Genomic DNA, 19,807 nt, shown 5'->3' on the forward strand with positions numbered 1-19,807 from the left:
TTCTGTCTCCAAAAAAGATAGCAATGTGTTTGTGCCTGCGACGGCTGAGGCTGTGCAGGTCTGTGTGAGCGAGATGCGTCAAACCCACTGCAGCAAGTGTAATTAATGAATAGAAGTGTAATAATAAATTAACATGTTGGTGTTTTGCTTCCAGGTGGCTGTAAAGATCATTGATAAGACACAGCTCAACTCCTCCAGTTTGCAGAAGGTGGGACTCTCTTTCGCTTTCTGTCTCACGCACACACACACACACACACACACACACACACACACACACACACACACACACACACACACACACGTATCACCGCCTTGGAATTATAAGGTTCTATCTGCATTCTGAACACTTACGAGAAGGTTTCTGTATTCCAAATAGCAAAAATGATAAGTATAACAAGTCTCATACATGAAAAATAACAAACCTTAAATATGCTCTAAATGTACAATATTATAAAATCCAATCAGATTTATAATTTCTTTTTTCAAGGAACACAAACCGTTTACTCATAATCTGTTTTAAACTATAAAATTAATGTTGCAGTCGAGTGTCTATGTGAGAAGATTAAATTTAATGCTTTCTAGGGTTTGTTTTATTTCAGAAATGTTGATTCTGATACATAAAAACACACTGCCTGGCCCAAAAAAATCAATCAATCAATTTAGCTTTGACTACGGCACACATTCACCATAACATTGTTTCAGTAAGCTTATGCAACGTCACAACGTTTATTTCTGTTCAGAGTTGCATTAATTTTTCGCCAAGATCTCGTATTGATGATGGGAGAGTCGGACCGCTGTGTAAATTCTCCAGCACATCCCAAATATTCTCAGTGAGGTTAAGATCTGGACTCTGTGGTTGACAATCCATGTGTGAAAATGACGTCTCAAGCTCCCTGAACTATTCTTTCACAATTTGAGCCCCATGAAACCTGGCAGTTTTATCTTGGAATATGTCCGTGTCATCAGGGCAGAAAAAAATCAGTTGGTGGAAGAACCTGCTCAGTATATTCAGGTAGTGAGCTGTCCTCATTTTTTGGGAAAATAACGTTGCTGAACCTCAACCTGAGCAAAAGAAGCACCCCCAGATCATAACGCTGCCCCCACAGGCTTGTGCTGTAGGCACTAGGCATGATGGGAGCATCACTTCATCCGCCTCTCTTCTTGCCCTGACGCCCCCATCACTCTGAAACAGGGTAAATCTGGACTCATCAGACCACATGACCTTTTTCCATTGGCTCGAGAGTCCAATCTTTATGCTCCTTAGCAAATTGAAGCCTTTATTCTGATTAGCCTCGCTGATAAGTGGTTTTCTTAAGGCTACACAGCTGTTTAGTCCTAGTCCCTTCAGTTCTCTTCACATTGTGTGTGTGGAAATGCTCTTATTTTCATTATTACCTACCACACTAATGCCAGCTTCCTGTTCATGTGGCAGCTTTTTAAAACGTGAATATCTACCAGTCACTGACACATAAGTGTTTAAATTCACCAGCCACTCATTAGCAAATCATTATCTTGTGTCTGAGATCCACCAGACGCTTTCTCATTTTACCAGCATTCGGCTGGTGGCTGGAGCTAATTGCCCACCCTGCTTGCAGCTAATACTGCCGCAACATTAAGAGGCAAAGGAGAGGTTTAGGGACTTTTTGAAGTCTATAACCTTTATTCCAGTCACAGGCCCAAACCTGAATCTATTCATTAACTGACTGCTTGTCTCAATGTTAGACTTAGCTGCAGACTAACATTAGGAAGTTAACTTTAGCTGGCTGAAGTGATAGCTAGCTAGCTAACAATGAAAATAAACACCACACTAGGATCGAAAATATGAGAAAAGACTGAACTTGCCTGTCATTTGTACTGCTGTCTTTCATGAGAACGTCAATAGAATCCTTGTTCTTCAGGTTTTTTTTTTTATAAACATCATGTCTTCTCTGTTCCTTTTACCACAGAGCAGTGCTGCAACATGACAGCAGAACCTGATTGGTCCACCTGTGTGTTTTCAAAGTGCTGATTGGCTTACAGTTAGAACCAAGTTAGAGTTTGACTTTGCAGCATGTAGAAACTTTTTAATTTCAAAACCAAAAGTACAAAAATGCATGCAGCTTTTAAAAACACCTCACATAATGTTAGTAAGTTGTCAGAGAATATGTGAATACCTCAGTTTTGGATAAAATGTCAGATGGAACCTTATAATTATGAGATGATGATATGCAGGAACAAAATTCAAACCCTAGTGCTTCTATGCCTTTTCTCAGGAGTCATTTTCAAGTCTTTCTGCCCCACGTGTCTTTCCTTTTTTGCTCTTTCTTTTGCACTCTCTCTGTCCATCTCTCTCTTTCCCTTCCCCTCTCTGTCTCTCTGTCTGTCTTTCTGAAGTGGTCTAGTTTTCAGAGAGAGTTTTAATTACAGGAAACAAGCTGCAATTACTTCTTTTGATCGTGGCAGGGTGGGGTCTGTCCACTTACACGCACACACTCTAACCATGTATGCTTGCACACTCAGCACACACACACACCAAATACTCATGCATCTGCAGACTCGAGGCACAGAATACACACTCATGAGCAATGCAGACACTCAGTGCAGATGACAAGAAAATGTTATGACAAAGCAAAGACAAAGTAATAAATGCTCACACAGTCTTACATCCCCTGCAAATGTGCATGCAAATCCATGCACACTTGGACCACAACTGGCAAAGAACTCCTGATTTTACTTTATCATCTGTCTTAAAGAATTTGTTTTATTCCTGTTAATAAATCCAGTGTAAAGACCAAAACTAACAATGTGTTAGTCTCTTAAAATACAGCTGGGCACTTAGTTTTCTTATCAGATGTTGCCAAAATAGATGTAAATATAGCATTTGATTTGATATGTCTGTCTGCAGTTTCACATTAATACACATTTAGTGCTCTTGTGAGTATTATAGCAGCTGCAGAGTGTGATGTGGTACAGAATCAAAATAAAGAAAACATGGGACACGGGACATTGTGGCAGATTGATGTGTTTTCAATAGTTTTTGGACAGCAGTGGTGCTCTACTGCATACAGGAATAAGCTAGAGTAGGTTTTAGCTTCACAGGAAATCAATACAGGTCAACAGGATAAATTCATTTGTTTGTTTTGGACTTGTAAGGGATTTCTTTTTGACATAAAGAAAGCTAAGAATATCTGCAGCCTTAGTATTTAGGTTGGATTCGTAGTTGTGCATTAAAGAGTAGCTACAGAGTCTACACACACAGCTGCAGTAGCTACAGTTGATGGATGTGTCCTCAAAGTTAAGTATAAAACCAGCTTTGAGGTTCTGTTTTAACATACTGTGTTGGTCCCAGATACAGGATGAATTATTTATCTTTTGCAAAGATGTAAAATGAGAATTTGTTGTACTACCCTCTTTGACTGATTGTTAAATATTACAGACTGAACTGGAAAGAGTTTGTAACTTTGGTGGCTTTGTGCCAGCCTCTAACTGTCTGTCCAAAGTGTGTCTTCCGGATAAACTTCCAGCAAAGCAGAGTTCACATTACAGGACTGAAGCGGATCAGAGGCAAATCAGCACAAGCTCCCGTGAGCAACGATTGTTACATGCGAACGGTTGGATGACAGAATCTGTGAGCTTGCCAGTACCTTGTAGACTCCTCAAAGATAATAAGCAGTTTAATATGTGGTCATGTCAGAGACAGGTTGAGAGGCAGCCGGGTCAGCCAATGAGAGCAGTCGTGGGCTGTGGGAGGAGAGGATTAGAGAAGGATAGATCACTGGAACAGCAGCCCAGATATAGAAAAAATGTGCAAAAAGTAGTTATGAAGTAGCTCAAACCAGCTCCACCTCCAGCAGCTACAACAGTAACATGCTGCAATTATCTCATGCTGTTTCAAGCTTGTGTTGTCATGACAAAACACGGGTTTGGAGAGCAGACAGACTCGTCCTTCTGGTGGAGGAAAGGGCAAGATCTTGTAATGTGCAACCCTGCTGACTTCAAGATTCCTGATCACAAGTCAGAAAGTTGTGTAGTGTCACAGTACAGTGATCCGACCACTTTGAAAGTCATGTAGCGTGACTAAGACATTAGCCTAGTTTGACCTTATACCCAGGAGGAAATAAATTCTTAATGAGCGAAAAGCAGCTCATCACGCCTTTACCACAGAGAAAGACTGGATGGCATTGAGCTTGACTTGAACAGTAATTTGTTTGCAATATTTGGTATGTCATAACTGAACATGTATTTTGTTTTCCTACTAGTAATTTGACCCACATGCTCATAAACAGGAAGTGAATGTTTTCAGCGTCATGTCACCCACTGCAAATATTGATTCTGGAGCCTGTACAATGATACAAATGAGAGATTGCAATTCTGACAGTCAATTGCATACAAAATCAGCTGACAATAAAATATAAATGAAGCTCACAAAACACACATTCATATTGACAAAAAAACCTGCAGTGTATCTGATGGTGTATTTGACAGAGCACTCTGTGTGGCTTGTTTCTTTTAGCTCTTCCGGGAGGTGAGGATCATGAAGATGTTGAATCACCCTAACATAGGTGAGTCACAGTGAAACATGAGTTTCCACTCACTCACTGAGAACCAGGTTTAATTGCTATTTCAAGGTCCTGTTTTCATGCCAAACCTTAATAGTAATCTCTCGCTCATATCTCCTATCTTTATTTTTGCTTTCACTCTCTCTACCCTTCCCCCTTTTTTTCTTTTATAAACCTCTCTTATTTCCACTGCTCCTCCCTTTCCTCTCTTTTGTCCCATCTCCCCTCACTCTACTTTTCCCTCCCCTTTCCAATCCACCGTCTCTGCCTTTCTCTCTCCACCTCCAGTCAAGCTCTTTGAGGTGATAGAGACAGAGAAGACTTTGTATCTGGTAATGGAGTACGCTAGTGGAGGTAAGTGCGTGTCACTGTGAAATCATTCCCCCTGAGGCTCAGCACTCTGTATGTTAGAATCAAATGGTTCCCAAATAAAATTGCTGTGTTCCCTCTTTGTCTAAATGGTTGTTACTAGAAACCTTCTAATTTTAATTGATGTGTTGTGGCCCTTTGAATTAAAAATAAATGATATTGTTTACATAAAAAACAAACTCTTCTTTACTTTTTACCTTTATATTTTATTTTAAGTCCTTAAAATAATTTAATCTTTAGCTCTTTGTGCCCATACTTTTTGAATTTGAAGGACAATACTTAGTTCAATGTCCCCTTGACCCAGCACTTTGGTTTTAAGGAGACAAGTATCAGGTTCCAACACTAAATCTGTTCTCCTCCTCTTTCTCTCGTCTCCCAGGAGAGGTCTTCGATTACTTGGTGGCCCATGGCAGGATGAAGGAGAAAGAAGCCCGTGCCAAATTCAGACAGGTGTGTGTTGGAGAAACTACCTGTTTGTGTGTGTAATCTCACAGACACTTCCGTATGTGTTGCTTTAGTTTGAAGACGTATTAGGCAGATATTAAAAGTCTGTTGCCTCTGTAAGTTTGGTGTCATTTGTTGAATAATGACAGGTGGAGTAGGAGCAGCAGTTTCAAGGGACAAGCTTAGATTGATTTTAATTTTACTTAATTTATTAATAATACCATTTGTTTGAGGCTATGATATAAAAATAAGCAATGTCAATGTTGTTAAAATAAACCATATAAGGCAAAAAAATAAAAGCACTACAGGGTTTGTGTGACTGCTAGAAATCCTTGAAAACACTAACGTGTTTTCAAGCTTTGAAAAGTGCTTGGTTTTGGGATAAACTGCATGAAGTTGTAAATCGCATTACTTTTGTATTAAATCGCTCAGTGTCTTGAAAAATGAAAAATATATTAATTTATTAAAATTCAAGATATTTGTCTAGTAATTGAGTGTTTTTTATTGTCTCAGTGAGATTATATCGGACATCTAGCCTGCTTTCAGACAAATGACACATTTTGCAACATTAAATCCTCTGTAGAATTCAGATTGTGTTATTTTGAGTTAATTGTGTTATTTACCACAGGTGTAACATGCTAGAAAAGCTTAAAAGTGCTGAATCTGATCTCGGAAAAGGTGTAGGAACCCTGTAAACACATTTTGAATGATTGATTCCCAGTTCCTTCTCACGATTGCTTCCTGATAAAATCCTAATGAAGAGCTCTCAGTGTCCTTTACCTCATTGTCTAACCATTGCAGCCATGTTGTCATCCTTTCTCTCACTCTGTCTCATTCTCTCCTCTGTCTCATTTTCTCACCCTCCAGATTGTGTCAGCAGTGCAGTATTGCCATCAGAAGTGTATAGTACACAGAGACCTCAAGGTGAGAACACACACACACACACACACACACACACACACACACACACACACACATTATTGAATTACATTGAGTGTCAAAGCACAAACAAGTGCTGTCTTTCTCTCTTCCGCTCTCTGTCAACATTAATCTTCGAGTCAGGATTTGACTTTTTGAGATGAAATCCTGCCCCCATGAACAAGGCGACCAGGAGGTTAATCACAAAGATGATCTAACGTCCCTCTTCGAGTGCTACGGCTTAAACACACTTATAGCCACACGTGTCCACACACACACTTGCTTCATTATTTTTCCTCCTGTCTTTGATTTACATTAGTTGGCGCCAAAAACGAAACAACTTGCTCACACAGGTCTACCGCTTCCAGGTCACTTTGGTTCATAGTATTATGCAGAGTTGTAAATCCTCTTACTGTGCCAGCAGGCAGACCTGTAGACAAGACATTATCATGATTACTTTTATAGTAACCATACAGGGATTTCTAATCTCAACATTGTTTTCCCTATTCGTGGTTGTTTTTGGCTTTTTTAATAATCATTTTCAATGCCTTGACCAAGGTCATACGATGCTTTTGACACTTTTAGACGGTAAGATGGTTGCCTTTTACAAAAAAAGGCAGCATGAGGAATGAGAGATTTCTTGAGGACAGACAGTTTTCATTACTGTAAAGTGTACCGTCCTGCACATTATCCTAATCACTCTTGATCTGAGGGTTGTAATGTGAAATCTGGCACACCCTTCACTTTAGTAGGTCCCACACTGCAAGAGCGGATTTTGATGAGCCTGCATTTCACGGCGAGACTAAAATCGCTCTGTTTGGGTCCCTGTACGGCTGCAATCACGTTCCACATTATGAGTTAGACTGCTGTATCTTCAACACCAGAGAGTTTCACGTGTTGTTTGGCCATCTTAAAGTGTTCTGTGTTAATCAGCTTTATGTTTAAATCCGTGGCAAAAAAAAAAAAAAAAACTCCAAAAAAAACAAAACGAGAATCCGATGTTCATTTATTTCTTAGGTCAGTGCCCAGAGATGATGTCAGTGTTGTATTTAATGTGCACGCGCACTCTCTCACACACTCAAACGCACAGAAGCCGCAGAGTATTCAGAGCAAGTGAAAAGGAGAGCGCACCTGTTGCTAGGCAACCCCAGCCTCCTTGCTCACTGGCTCACTTTAGGCTCAGGCATACAAACACACACACACACACACACACACAGGAATAAACTGTGGCAGCTCACTTTGCCCATTGTGTGCTACTTGTAGGCCTCAGACCATTACTCTGAAAACCCCCTCTCTCCTAGCCGAGGGTTTTTTCTCCCAGAGAAAGGTGATTCAGACAAACTGGCTGTGAAATATATTATCTTCACACTCATTTGCATGTCAGAGAAAATCTTTGCGATACTGACACTGGATAATAGGATGGCCTGTTAACACAGTGTGAAGCTCTAACTAGGGCTTTCATTGTAGATTAATCTGTTGATTATTTTCTCAATTAATCAATTAGTTGTTTGGTCTATAATATGTCAGAAAATGGTTTCCCCACAACCCCAAAATATTCAGTTTACTCTTATAAAGGAGTAAAGAAACTAAAAAATATTCATATTGAAAAAGAGGTTCCTTATTCGGGATGAACACTTAATCAAAATAAGTTCAAAATGGCAGTATGGACAAGTGCAATATCCAAATTGCTGAAGATGCAGAAAAAAGTAAAATTTGTCATAACATACCATTAAAGATGAAGCAATGTGGTGTTACATGAAAGGAAACGTGCTTGTTTGATACAGACGGCAGCAAAAATCATGTTTATTTATTTGTTATTATTTATTATTAAAGTAAATCTCAAGAGCAGTACCAGCACAGAAGCAATGCAGTGAACTGCTGTGGACAGAGTCAGCAGCAGCCACTAAAAATTGTCCACCAACACAAGATCAGTATCAGTTAACATGTGCACTGCCTTTAAAATATTTTCACTACATTACTTTGCCATCAGACAGCCTGGTTTGCCAGTGATTATAGATTACTGTTTTACCTCGCAGAACATGGGAGTTGCTGACTTACTGCTGCCTTTGTCTGTTTAGTTTGTGGTGTTGTGTGATTTTTGTGTTATGAAAGGATGGTTCAGATTGAACACAGTCACACAGGTATCTCAATATCTGTCAGAATGATTGCAATGATGATTTCTTTCCCCCCCATATCAGCCCCATTCCTTATGTTGAAGAATTTAAAATATCCTTACCATACCACACAAAGTAAATCCTTTAAATATTTGTATTTCATTTCTTGGCACATGCAGTATGCAGAAAAAAAATCAGCATATTAATAATCTTTCCATCCACAGTCTCCTGCTTCACTACATCATAATTATGTCTTCCTTTCCTCTCTCCTCTCCCCCACACACTCTGTCTGTCTGCAGGCGGAGAACCTGCTGCTGGACGCAGACATGAACATCAAGATAGCAGACTTTGGCTTCAGTAATGAGTTCACTCTGGGGAACAAGCTGGACACGTTCTGCGGCTCCCCGCCCTACGCCGCCCCGGAGCTCTTCCAGGGCAAGAAGTACGATGGGCCCGAGGTGGACGTCTGGAGCCTGGGGGTGATCCTCTACACGCTGGTCAGCGGCTCGCTGCCCTTCGATGGACAGAACCTCAAGGTCAGGAAGAGGAGAGAGTGTGTGTGTGTCTCCATGTGCATTACATAAGCAGATGTCTGTATTCTGTGGGTGTTTTGTAGTATTTGTCATGCTGGTTTCGGTTCCCTCTTCCCTACAGAATGCAAAAACGAAACTCGAGAGAGTGAATGTGTAAAAGTGATTAAATGCCAACCCAAGTAGATTGTTTGGGGTTTGGTGGTGCGATTTAGAATTTACTGTTTTCTTTGAACTATAGTTATTCACAATTATTCATACCACCTATCACACTGTGCGTTCAGTCAGTACCCACATGACTCATTCTGGAAGTGCAGACACATTTTAGGTGGGCGATATGACATTGAATCAGATGATACTGATATTAACATGCCTGCGAACTGCCATCCAGCTTCATCTAGTATGCCTGTGCACTACCTCCTGCTGTGGAGTTTCGTTTAACACCTACATTACTGCTCTTACTATTTATTTAACAGATAGGAGCCTCATTGTTTTTTGTGATTTCACTTACATTTCTAAAATGTATTCTTTCTTTTTAATTGTGTCAAACTGATGACAAAAACGGTGCAGAATGTACGACCGAGATAGTTTTATGCGAACGTTTTTCTGCACTTAGAAAATGGCAGATTAATCTTTTTATCTCCCAATACTCAGTTTCAGTTTGATAGATTAGTATGCAAATTCAGTGTAAGCTCCATGAAAGCTTGTTACATATATCACAGCAGCATTCAAACCTGTCACTATGTGGCATTTATTCGTCAGTGTCTCAATAAATCATCATTATTAAAGGGATAGTTTGGATTATTTGCTGTAGAGAGGATGGCAGTTGGCACATGCCCATTTTGGAGAAGCCAAGAGGACCGTCAGTATTAAAGGCAAGCAATGAACTAGTATGGACAGGGTCCAAAACGAATTTATTTTAGCCACGTAAAAAACAGGTAACTCCCGTGTCCTGTGAATAAAACTTTCATTCTGGAGTTTGGCTGGTTTGCTTCTCCAAACTGGGGGCTTGTCAACTGACTAATGAAAAGCAGCTCATGAAATAATCCGAACCGTCCCTGGAAGACCCCCTCTATTGGGTAACGAAACAAGTAATGTTGAAGTGGGCAGTTAGGTCCGTGGCACACCATTAAAATGTAATGTGTGGATTAAGGCCACTGAAGTAAATTTTGAATCTTAGAATTTGATCTTGATTATTTTTGCAGTTTTTGTTAACAACTGCATTACCTTGAATGAATCACATATATTGATCTTATGACAATTAAACAAAATCTCATATTGACATCATGAAAATAACAGGAAATGTGTGAATAATATGTTTTGGTTATATCACCCACTTACTATGCTACCGCTGCGTTAGAATCGTAGCTTTTTGAGATGCTAACCAGCTTGTCCTTAGATGAATGCAGTACTTGTTTAACGAACTATTAGTCATTTGGGGGTGTAACCGCAGCTAATGTTGCTGCTTGGCTAATTAAAGCAACTAATGCTGAGTCAAGTCCTTCATCACTGAACACTTTCATCGCTGACTTTAATCTTCAATCACTGGAAACATTTGGACTATCTTTGGTGCAGTCTACATGTTTATGGGATGTTCCTGTCCTTTGAGAGACCACATGAATGTGAGAAAGAAAGGAATGTCTGCACGTTTATGAAGGTGGATTTTTTTAAGAGTCTGCTGTTGACTCTTCCTGCCCTTGTCCTCTGTCACCAGGAGCTGAGAGAGCGCGTGCTGCGTGGTAAATACAGGATTCCTTTCTACATGTCCACGGACTGTGAGAACTTGCTCAAAAAGTTCCTCATCCTGAACCCCTCCAAAAGAGGCAGCCTCGAGGTACGCTGCACACAAACAAAACGTCATGTTCAAATTGAACCAGACTGAGAATCTGTGATATTTAGCTTGATAGAAGCTGTAACCAGTGGTAGAATGTAACTAAGTACGCTTCTTAAGTACTGAACTTGTTGGTAGGTGTTGAAGCACAATTTTGAGGTATTTATGCTTTCCCATCCTACTTTATACTTCTACTCCACTACAAGGTTTAAGCCAATATTGTACATTTTTGCTGCAGTCGATTTATTTAACATTAGTCACTAGTTACTTTGAAAATTTAGATTATTGACCTGTACTGGACTCTTTGGTTTTAAACTGATTTGGGGAGTAAAAAAAATGATAATGATGTATTGGCCAATATTCATTATACAGAATACATCATTCATACATTTTTCTCAATGATCCCTCAAAAGTGGGGAAAAAAAAGTTGAAAAAAGACAAAACTGACAAAGATGGTTAAACAATAAACTTTATTATTCACAGTAAGCTTTTACCAGTATTTTAATCAGTACAAACAGCAGAATACATGCCTATATTCAACCTGAAGTTATAAAAATATCTCATTATACCCCATTCAATGCTGCCTGTCAGCAAATAAGAACAATCTGCATTATGTTCTGCTCCAAAAGTCCTTATATAGGTGCATATCAGACAGCATACATGCAGATACCAACATCGACTGATATAATATGATGGGCCAGTAACAGTTGAATGAATTAACTATAACAACTAATAAAACCTCACAACTAATAAATTATGATATGTTGTCACTGATTAAGATACCAGGCAGTATATAGATAGTTGACAAGCCTTTATCAACTGCAACATTAGTCATGCTTACTCATTAATGCATCACTAATTATAAGCCAGTATATATTATTATATAAAGGGACATCCTGCATAATGAGTACATTTACATTTAGTAAATATTAAATGCTAATACTTTTGTACTTCAATAAGATTTTAAATGCAGGACTTGATAAATAGGTCTGCATGCTCCCTCCACCACTGTATCTAACATACACATACTGTACTGTGCACCTGGACTCGCTTCGCCAGCTACGTGTGAGATTGTTGCTCAAGTGTGAAGTGCTTTTTAAAGGCATAGTAAAGACTTGTTAGTTTGGGATTGATGAGTTAATAAATTTGGTTGTACTAAATGTGAATGGACATTCAGAAGTTTTAGATAATAGATAAGATATATAAGTCTGTCGGTGAGTAACAGATGTCACTTACCACTTTACCAGATTCTCAGTAACATTCTGGATCAAAAACACTCCTGAATGTCTTTGTTTGACCTACTAAATGTTATGGCAGCTCTGTAAAAATACAGAAAGAAGGTTCAAGCTTTAGTGTTCACTCTTTTAGTGTTGACTGTGTTTAATTCAGTCATGTGACTGTTGGATTTACACTTATCTCAAAGTCTGTGTGCAGCACTAGATTGATAAGGGTGAGTTTTGATTGTGACTGTGTCTGAAGGCCATTTCGCTCATTTATTTCTTGAATATTCATCTGCATATTTAAGATAAAACACACCTGGCTATAACCATGAGGAAAAACAAATTATTTGTTAAGATTAGTTGAATAAACAGGTTAATAATGTAGAAAAAATTCATTATATCCAGCTGTATTTTACATCCTTTTGAGGAGACTATTTTGTACTCATCTTTTTACCCTCTCTTCTTTCTCCTCTCCTCTCTCTTAACCTCTTGTCCCTCCTCTGCCCCCCCTCCTTTTATTGTCTTTGACGTCTCGTGTCTCCCTGTATCTGTCTGTGTGGCTTGCTCTCAGCAGCAGATAATGAGGGACAGGTGGATGAATGTGGGCTACGAGGAGGAAGAACTCAAACCCTACATCGAACCCCAGCCAGATTATAAGGACCCCAGGAGGACAGGTAGGCACAGAAACACACTCAGAAATGATAAATGTATTCCTTTCTTTAGCCACATGCAGACGATCTTGACTACAGATGTTCTTTTCCTCCACTCACACATGGATAATTTATCTTAAGGAGAGTTATGGACCTGCAGAATGCTCACCAGTCTAATTATAAACTGTTTTTTTGTGTGCAGACATCATGCTGCAGATGGGATTCTCTCAGGAGGAGATCCAGGACTCGCTGGTGAACCAGAAGTACAATGATGTGATGGCTGCATATCTGCTACTGGACTATAGGAACTCCGAGGTACACAATTACTTTCTCACACCTACATGCCTTCATTTTACACAGTTCAGTGTCAGGGTGGCTACAGATCCTTAAATATTCTTAAAAGTTATTAAATTTTCATTTACTAATAAAAAGCTTTAAAAAGTATTAAATAGTCTTAAATTCTGTTTGGGGAAATTCTGTTTCAATTATCTCACAATTTGATACTATCACGATACTTGGGTGCAGATTAAATATTTTATTGCAATTCTACAAGTATTGCGATCGCCATGCTAATTTTTGTTAGCACTTTAATGGTAAATCTCATTATGTGTTAGCACTGAGCTAACGGACTAGGACTATTTATATTTGTAAATATAAAACCCATACACAAATTTTAAAACAATCGATTCAGGAATCACGAGTCTTGGGAGAAACATATTTCTAGTAAAATATGAGGAAAGATACTGGTTAATAATGTGTAGGAAGCATTGCTGGGTCCTCACCAACATTTGGGCAAAAGATGAGTCATAAAAATGGTGCACTACATTCTTTATGATAACAGACCTGTGTGTAGGTATTTACCATTTTATTTAAAAGCCATGTATAAACTATAAAACAGCAAACCACAATACTAATACAAGGGTTTAGATGACTCTGACTGTAAGAAAAATATCATAAAGGACATTTGGACAAATCTTCATATCAACCAGTTATCGCCAGTTATTTTGCACCTCGTATAATTTTGAACTGACAATATATGTATTTACTCAGAAGAGTGCGCCTGTATTGTCACATTTGATGTTTAGTTAGCTCTAAAAAGTCTTACATTTAACTCGCTCGTACATATAGACACCCTGCAAGTTGTTATTGTTTTGTCAGAGCTGCTTTAGCCGTAGATGCGCTGTTATACAGTCAACCGTCAAACTAACCAGCTCTCGTGAGTTCATCGTGTACAAGAAAATGTAGGGCTTCGCTTTTTTTTTGCCTTCAAGTCATCAGAACATACAATTTGCTGTCATCTCTGTATTTGAGCACATATATTTATGCTCAAAACACTTCAGTATGCTCATAAGAGTATCATGTAAAAAAAAAAAATATTTTTAGCCCTTTGTTTTTGTTGTAGCCACACCACAGCCTGTCTGCTGCTGCTCCTCCTGATACACACGTATTCAGATCTTTTTTTTTTTCTCTCCCCCCACAGCTGGATGAAGGTTGCATCAAGCCCCGGCCAGGAAGTGATGTAAGCAACATAAACGCCCCTTCCCCGCCTCACAAGGTACAATGAGAACACATATTGTCTTGTCTCCCAACTCCAGCCAGTGACCCCAGTACAGTACACTGACTGGACCTCACATTTTTACCAAAAACACTCTGGGAATCTGCTCTGATCTAGGTAATCTTTAGGTTCTAGATTGCAGGCTTACATACATGAGCGCTACATCAACCAGTGCCTTCACCGGATGCTTGAATTCACCAGTGTTGTAGGTTTCATGTGTGAATGGCTGTAAATGCAGCTCTTCATTTAACATACTTAGATCCCAGTGTGTGTGTGTAAACGCTCTGTGACACAAAGAACGCCACCCTGACCTGTGTGTCCATCTTCCTCTTTAAGGTACAGCGCAGTGTGTCGTCCAACCAGAAGCCTCAGAACCGCAGAGCCACCGACCAGGGTGAGACTGGTGTGTCGGAGGGGATTGGGGCGAGGCTGGTGTCTGTTGGAGAGGGAAAACGTGGACACAGATGGGGATCAGATTAAGATGGTTATTTGTCAGTGGCTGAGGGATGGAAACAGTGCCAGCGTCATACATACAAAAGTCTTCTTATATGCTTAAAATTGAATCAGTTTTGGTGCATGCGGGGACAGGTGGAAAAAAAAAATTGAACAAAAGTTTTGAGGCCTTGAGGACTTTGAATAGGGTAAAAAGTTCTGTTTGAGTACCAGAATAGTTTTTGAACATATTGCAGTTTTTGAAAATAAGCATCACATTAATTTTGTAGACACCTGTAGCCAGCTATAAAAAGAGAGTGGACAGAAAAGGAAGACAAAATGCTGAAGTGGTAATGGATGGAGCAGGATTGGCTGGATAAATAAAGGTTTTTTGAATAAGAGATGGGGCTGGGTGATTTAGATGCATAATAAGAAAGGGTGAAGTGGAGAGAGAAGAATAATATGTGTGGAGGGTTGTTAGAGCAGGCTGAATGAAAGAAAGCACCAAAAGATGGTGAAAATGTAACAATATAACGATAATACCACGATAAAAAAGTCCACAATATATTTATCGCAGTACTAAAAAACTACAACAAAATATGATGAAATCACAGATTTTGTGTAAAAGTCTTCTTTATATTGTGTTGCAGAGATATCTGCTAAAGTTAGCATGCTAACCAGCTAACGTAGGTCCATCCTGTCTCATTGTACAATTTCATGCCTCAAGTGGCAATAGTCAATCCCTGTAGCATCCAGTCAGCCAAAGTGACAATGGAAAAACGCTACAACACTCCAAACCATCAGCTGCACAGCTAACTGAGCTAACTAGCTAACAGCAGCTATAGTTAGCAGCAGTAATAGGCTGCCCCGTATTAATTCAACAGGTGGACCTTTTAAAATAATAAATCTGATCTGTACTGCATGTTTTATGTTCTTTTAACTTAAAGTGCTTCTGTTTTCCTTCTTTAATAAAATGAGTGTGGGCAGCCATGACCTAAGCATGTGCAAAAAGTGGAATGAATTGTCTTTGGCAATGAAAGACTGAATTATTCTTGTACAATTGCAAAACAAAGCCAATGCAGCAGTCAGTAGCAGTCTTTTTATAAAATGAAAATAATAAAATGATTAACCACGCAATATCACGCAGTCTGGTATTGAGTAGGTATTGAGACATTTCATGATTCATCCCTAAAAATGACAAGTGAGTGGCAGAACAGAAGATGATGCAGATGGCAAGAAAGGGGGATGTCGCAGCAAGCGACGGCACTTCTGATGCACTCTCTTCCTTTCTCCAGGCTCCTCCTACTCTAAGAGGGGGGGTCAAGCAGACAACCGGACTGCAGCGGAGGATTCTGGGAGGAAAGGTTCATCAGGCAGCTCCACTACCAAGGTGCCGGCCAGCCCTCTGGTCTCCTCTGACCGCAAGAAGAGCGCCACGCCCTCAACCGTGAGACAAAACACCCACACTGCTTACATGACATTTGTAACACCACTTTGACTTGTCATAGCAAGAAAAGCACGTTACAAAATAACATTAATGATAGCTTTGTTCTGTTTAAATGCCCCAGTATGCCATGACAGTGACTACATTTATATGCACATTTATTTTCCACTATTATTCACAATATGGCAATATTCTGAATTTGATACAGGTGATGTAAATGGCATAATAAAAAAAAAGCGCTTTGACAGACAGAGAAAAGCAGGATACCCAGGAAGCAATGTAACAACAGAAAGCCAAACAGTGAGGCCAAACAAAAGCCAGACAAGGTTATGCTAAAACTGAGGTAAAATTAAATATAAAGCAAAAGACACAAAGCATAGTAGAAAAAGACAGAATGCTAAAAGGAATAAGAACAATAAAACAATGTGTCAAAATAAATAGATATAGACATCACATATTGTTGCCTTAAAAAGAATAAAAAGGAGACATCATATAATACAGTCTTATAATCGATATTACATTTGTGTATTCCAAATAAGACGTGGGATACGCTGATATTATTAAGGATTTAGGAGAATTCCTTGGACATGTGTACAGTACATTCAGAACGTGTCTCAGTTGTAGAAATCCATGAACAAAACAAAAGCCCACACTTCTGGCTGGAAAGAGAAGCACACCTACTTTTTAACACTCTGAAAGACCTTTTCAAGAAGGTGGTTGAATGAATGACAAAGGGAGGATGTGTCCACACGGTCGCACAAAGTGAAAAACTTTGAGAAAATATTTTGATGCAAAGAAGAAGAAGCTAAAAAGCTGGAAGTGGAATATATTTTCATCAGCCATATAAACAGCTTAGTAGGACTATTGTCTTTTTTGTAATAAGGGTAAATACAGGAATATTTTGTGCTTGTAAACGTTGCTATTGAGCCAGCATGAACAATACCAGGACCCCGACACTGAAGCAACTAAATGGAATTCAGCCTTCATTCGTTTCATTCTTGCTTTTCCTACTCTGATATGTCAACATGTTTTATGAAAATGCCTTTTTAATTTTCTCAGCATCACCAAACTCTGTCATCCACTCACTTGGCAGCAATAAAGAAGCTTAAGGCTGTATTATAACTTAATCAACAAGTGTCAGCAGTGTCAGCCATCAAAATAATGTAACAAACAGGAAGTCTCTAGTGAAGATCCTACACCTGCACTGCCGTTATCATTTAAATTACCTGATAAGACCCCTTCTCAGGGCTATATGGGTGTGGAGAGACCGTTTGTGACTGACATATTCTCTCACGCTCCTTTAGTTTGTCGCACCCTGTCAGGGCGGGACACCTTAGATGTTAATCATTTTTATTACCCCGTGGACTTGGGTGACATCACGTAATTCCCAGTGTAGCTCCGCCCAGCATCAACGTGAGCAGATAGCTAATCTGTCAGCGTAATGAAAAACAGCTGTGTGGGAGTGCAGGGCCTTTAAATGATGATTCGACAACACTGAAGGGAAAATGAAATTGTTTTGTAATTGTAAAAGAAACACTTGTTAATTTTTTACCTCTAATGCAATTTCTCCATCGTCTTTTACTCTGTCCTCAGTCTTAAACATTTGTAACGCTCTTCCTCTTTTCTTCCTCCGTCCCTTCAGAATAGCATCCTGTCCACCGGTACTGGTCGCAGTCGGAACTCTCCTCTGACTGAGAGAGCCACGCTGGGCCAGGGCATCCAGAACGGAAAGGACAGGTACACAAATACACACACACACACACACACACACACACACACACACACACACACACACACACACACACACACACACACACACACAGAGTCTTAGAGATATTCAAAGATTTCAAAAGGTTAAGTACGGTCACATACAGTCGTTCTCACACACACTCTTTTTCCCCTCGTCCCTGGCAACTCAAGTAGAGGCAGCTCTGCTTCCTCACTAACACACACACATAATCCAAACACACTCACCATGGTTTGTGAATGAAGCAGTCCCACAGCTGTCTCAGTGACTGAATCCCAGACCTTGGCTGGTACTCTCCAGAGCTCTGCCAGCTGGCTCAGGGAGGCCCACAGCTTTCCCCCAGGGCGGGGTGAGCCCTCCTGGACAAGGAAATCAGGCTCCCTTGGGAATTTAGGCCAAACCTCCAGTAGATTACAGATTACCCGTGATGGTCTGATTGAGGCCTGCCAGTCGCAGCAGAGGCAGGGTTTTCGACAGACACAAATTCACACACATGCACGTTCAAATGTGCCGACGCACACATTTGTGATCCTTTTCTCTGTTCTTTTCCTTTAATAAAATGATCCTTTTCAAAGAACTTTGACTTCCCCAAAATTGAAGTTGAATCAAACAAGTTTTTGCCCAAAGTCAAACCAGGGACAGACTGATCGAGACGGTAATAAAAAGAAAAAAAGCAAGATTTCCAGGGATTTTGGAGAAAAAATAAAATAAATGACAGTCTACCATTGGGTTTAGCCATAAGTCAAGCTCCCGTTTTTTCCATTATTCCTTCATTGGATTGGAGTGTGATATTCCCTCCCTTTTCCCCTCTCTCATTTCATCCTTCCTGAGCGTGATTCATCCCTCCAGCTCCCCCTTCCTCCTCAACCACTTTAAAGGGTCAGTTCACCTCAAAATCAAAATACATGTTTTTTTCTCTTACCTAAAGTGCTATTTATTCATCTAAATTGTTTTGCTGAGTTGCAGTGTTTTGGAGATATCCATACAGGTGTCTGTCTGTAGATGCTGAAAGCGCCAAAAAAAAAAACATTTAGAAAAACTCAACAGCAGTGTCTCCTTCTAGAAATCATGACCCGGTTTCTCAAGATAATCCACAGACCTTGTGTCAAGCAAGTTTCATCTAAGACCTATTTTCTTTCTACCGAACTACTGCCGCCAACTGCAGAAGCAGTCGTCCATCTGCTCATGCAGTGCTCGAAATTAAGGATGTCCTGTTGTCTTGGGACAGAGAGATGCAGTGTCTGGGCCAATTCTGCGACAGCGGAGAAACAAATGGGATTATTTGACTGTTAAACTTTGATAAATGTGAGCTCTGTGTTAGCTCACGCACAAAATCACTATCAATTTCAGTTTCTCCCACATAAAATTTATAGTAGAGATCATGCTGGTTTTCACTTTCTTGCTGGGAGCATTTATGATAAAATATGAAAAGGTTATGATGTCTGGGACAGTTGAAAGCAGAATTTGGTGCAGTTGCGAGACACTGAGGAAAAAATTTCGAGCCCTGTGCTCAGAGATGAGAGGCTCATGTCATGTCAGTGTGAGGATGTAAACATTAACGGCGTCCTCCTTGATTTAGCTGTATTGTTAGCGCCACGTGGTAGCTAGTGTGATGTAGTTTTGCTGAAAGAAAAAAGTTCAGATATGAAACTGCCCACAACAAGGTGTGTAGATTATCTTGACTAACTGCGTAATGATTTCTGGAGAGAGACACTGGTATTGAATTTTTCAAATGTGTTTGTTTTGGAGCCTTGAGCAGCACAAGCTGAGTGATGTCTAGTTCTGATATCTCCAAAACTTGGCAGCTCACACTTGGATAAACAGCACTTGAGGTAAGAGGGAATGATTTCAGGGCAAACTGTCCCATTAAAACATTATTATTTCGGATTTGTCACCCCGTTGGTGCTGAATGCACCTCATCCGCGTCCACACCTACAACTACACACACATCACTCATGCTTAACCAGCCATGCGCTTTGTGTGCTTTTTCATGAGCATTAAACATTAAGCCAAAC

At 39.8% G+C, this 19,807-nt stretch overlaps 1 protein-coding gene across 9 annotated transcripts in view; it reads left to right on the forward strand.

Annotated features, from left to right (window-relative positions):
- mark2b (MAP/microtubule affinity-regulating kinase 2b) overlaps positions 1-19,807 on the forward strand; it is a 70,152-nt gene that overhangs the window by 27,007 nt on the left and 23,338 nt on the right. For 7 of the 9 annotated variants that reach the window (XM_084712453.1, XM_084712455.1, XM_084712456.1 and 4 more), the window contains exons 3-15: positions 155-208; positions 4,493-4,541; positions 4,827-4,892; positions 5,287-5,357; positions 6,219-6,275; positions 8,683-8,919; positions 10,628-10,747; positions 12,536-12,638; positions 12,817-12,929; positions 14,095-14,169; positions 14,506-14,563; positions 15,897-16,048; positions 17,688-17,782. In XM_084712453.1, the coding sequence (XP_084568579.1) occupies positions 155-208; positions 4,493-4,541; positions 4,827-4,892; positions 5,287-5,357; positions 6,219-6,275; positions 8,683-8,919; positions 10,628-10,747; positions 12,536-12,638; positions 12,817-12,929; positions 14,095-14,169; positions 14,506-14,563; positions 15,897-16,048; positions 17,688-17,782 (1,250 nt within the window). The remainder of the gene's footprint in view (positions 1-154; positions 209-4,492; positions 4,542-4,826; positions 4,893-5,286; positions 5,358-6,218; positions 6,276-8,682; positions 8,920-10,627; positions 10,748-12,535; positions 12,639-12,816; positions 12,930-14,094; positions 14,170-14,505; positions 14,564-15,896; positions 16,049-17,687; positions 17,783-19,807) is intronic. The other 2 variants (XM_084712458.1, XM_084712454.1) reach the window with 2 other exon arrangements.

The sequence above is a fragment of the Lutjanus erythropterus genome, chromosome 23, assembly GCF_056507025.1.
Source record: "Lutjanus erythropterus isolate fLutEry1 chromosome 23, fLutEry1.hap2, whole genome shotgun sequence".
NCBI classification, from domain to species: domain Eukaryota; kingdom Metazoa; phylum Chordata; class Actinopteri; order Lutjaniformes; family Lutjanidae; genus Lutjanus; species Lutjanus erythropterus.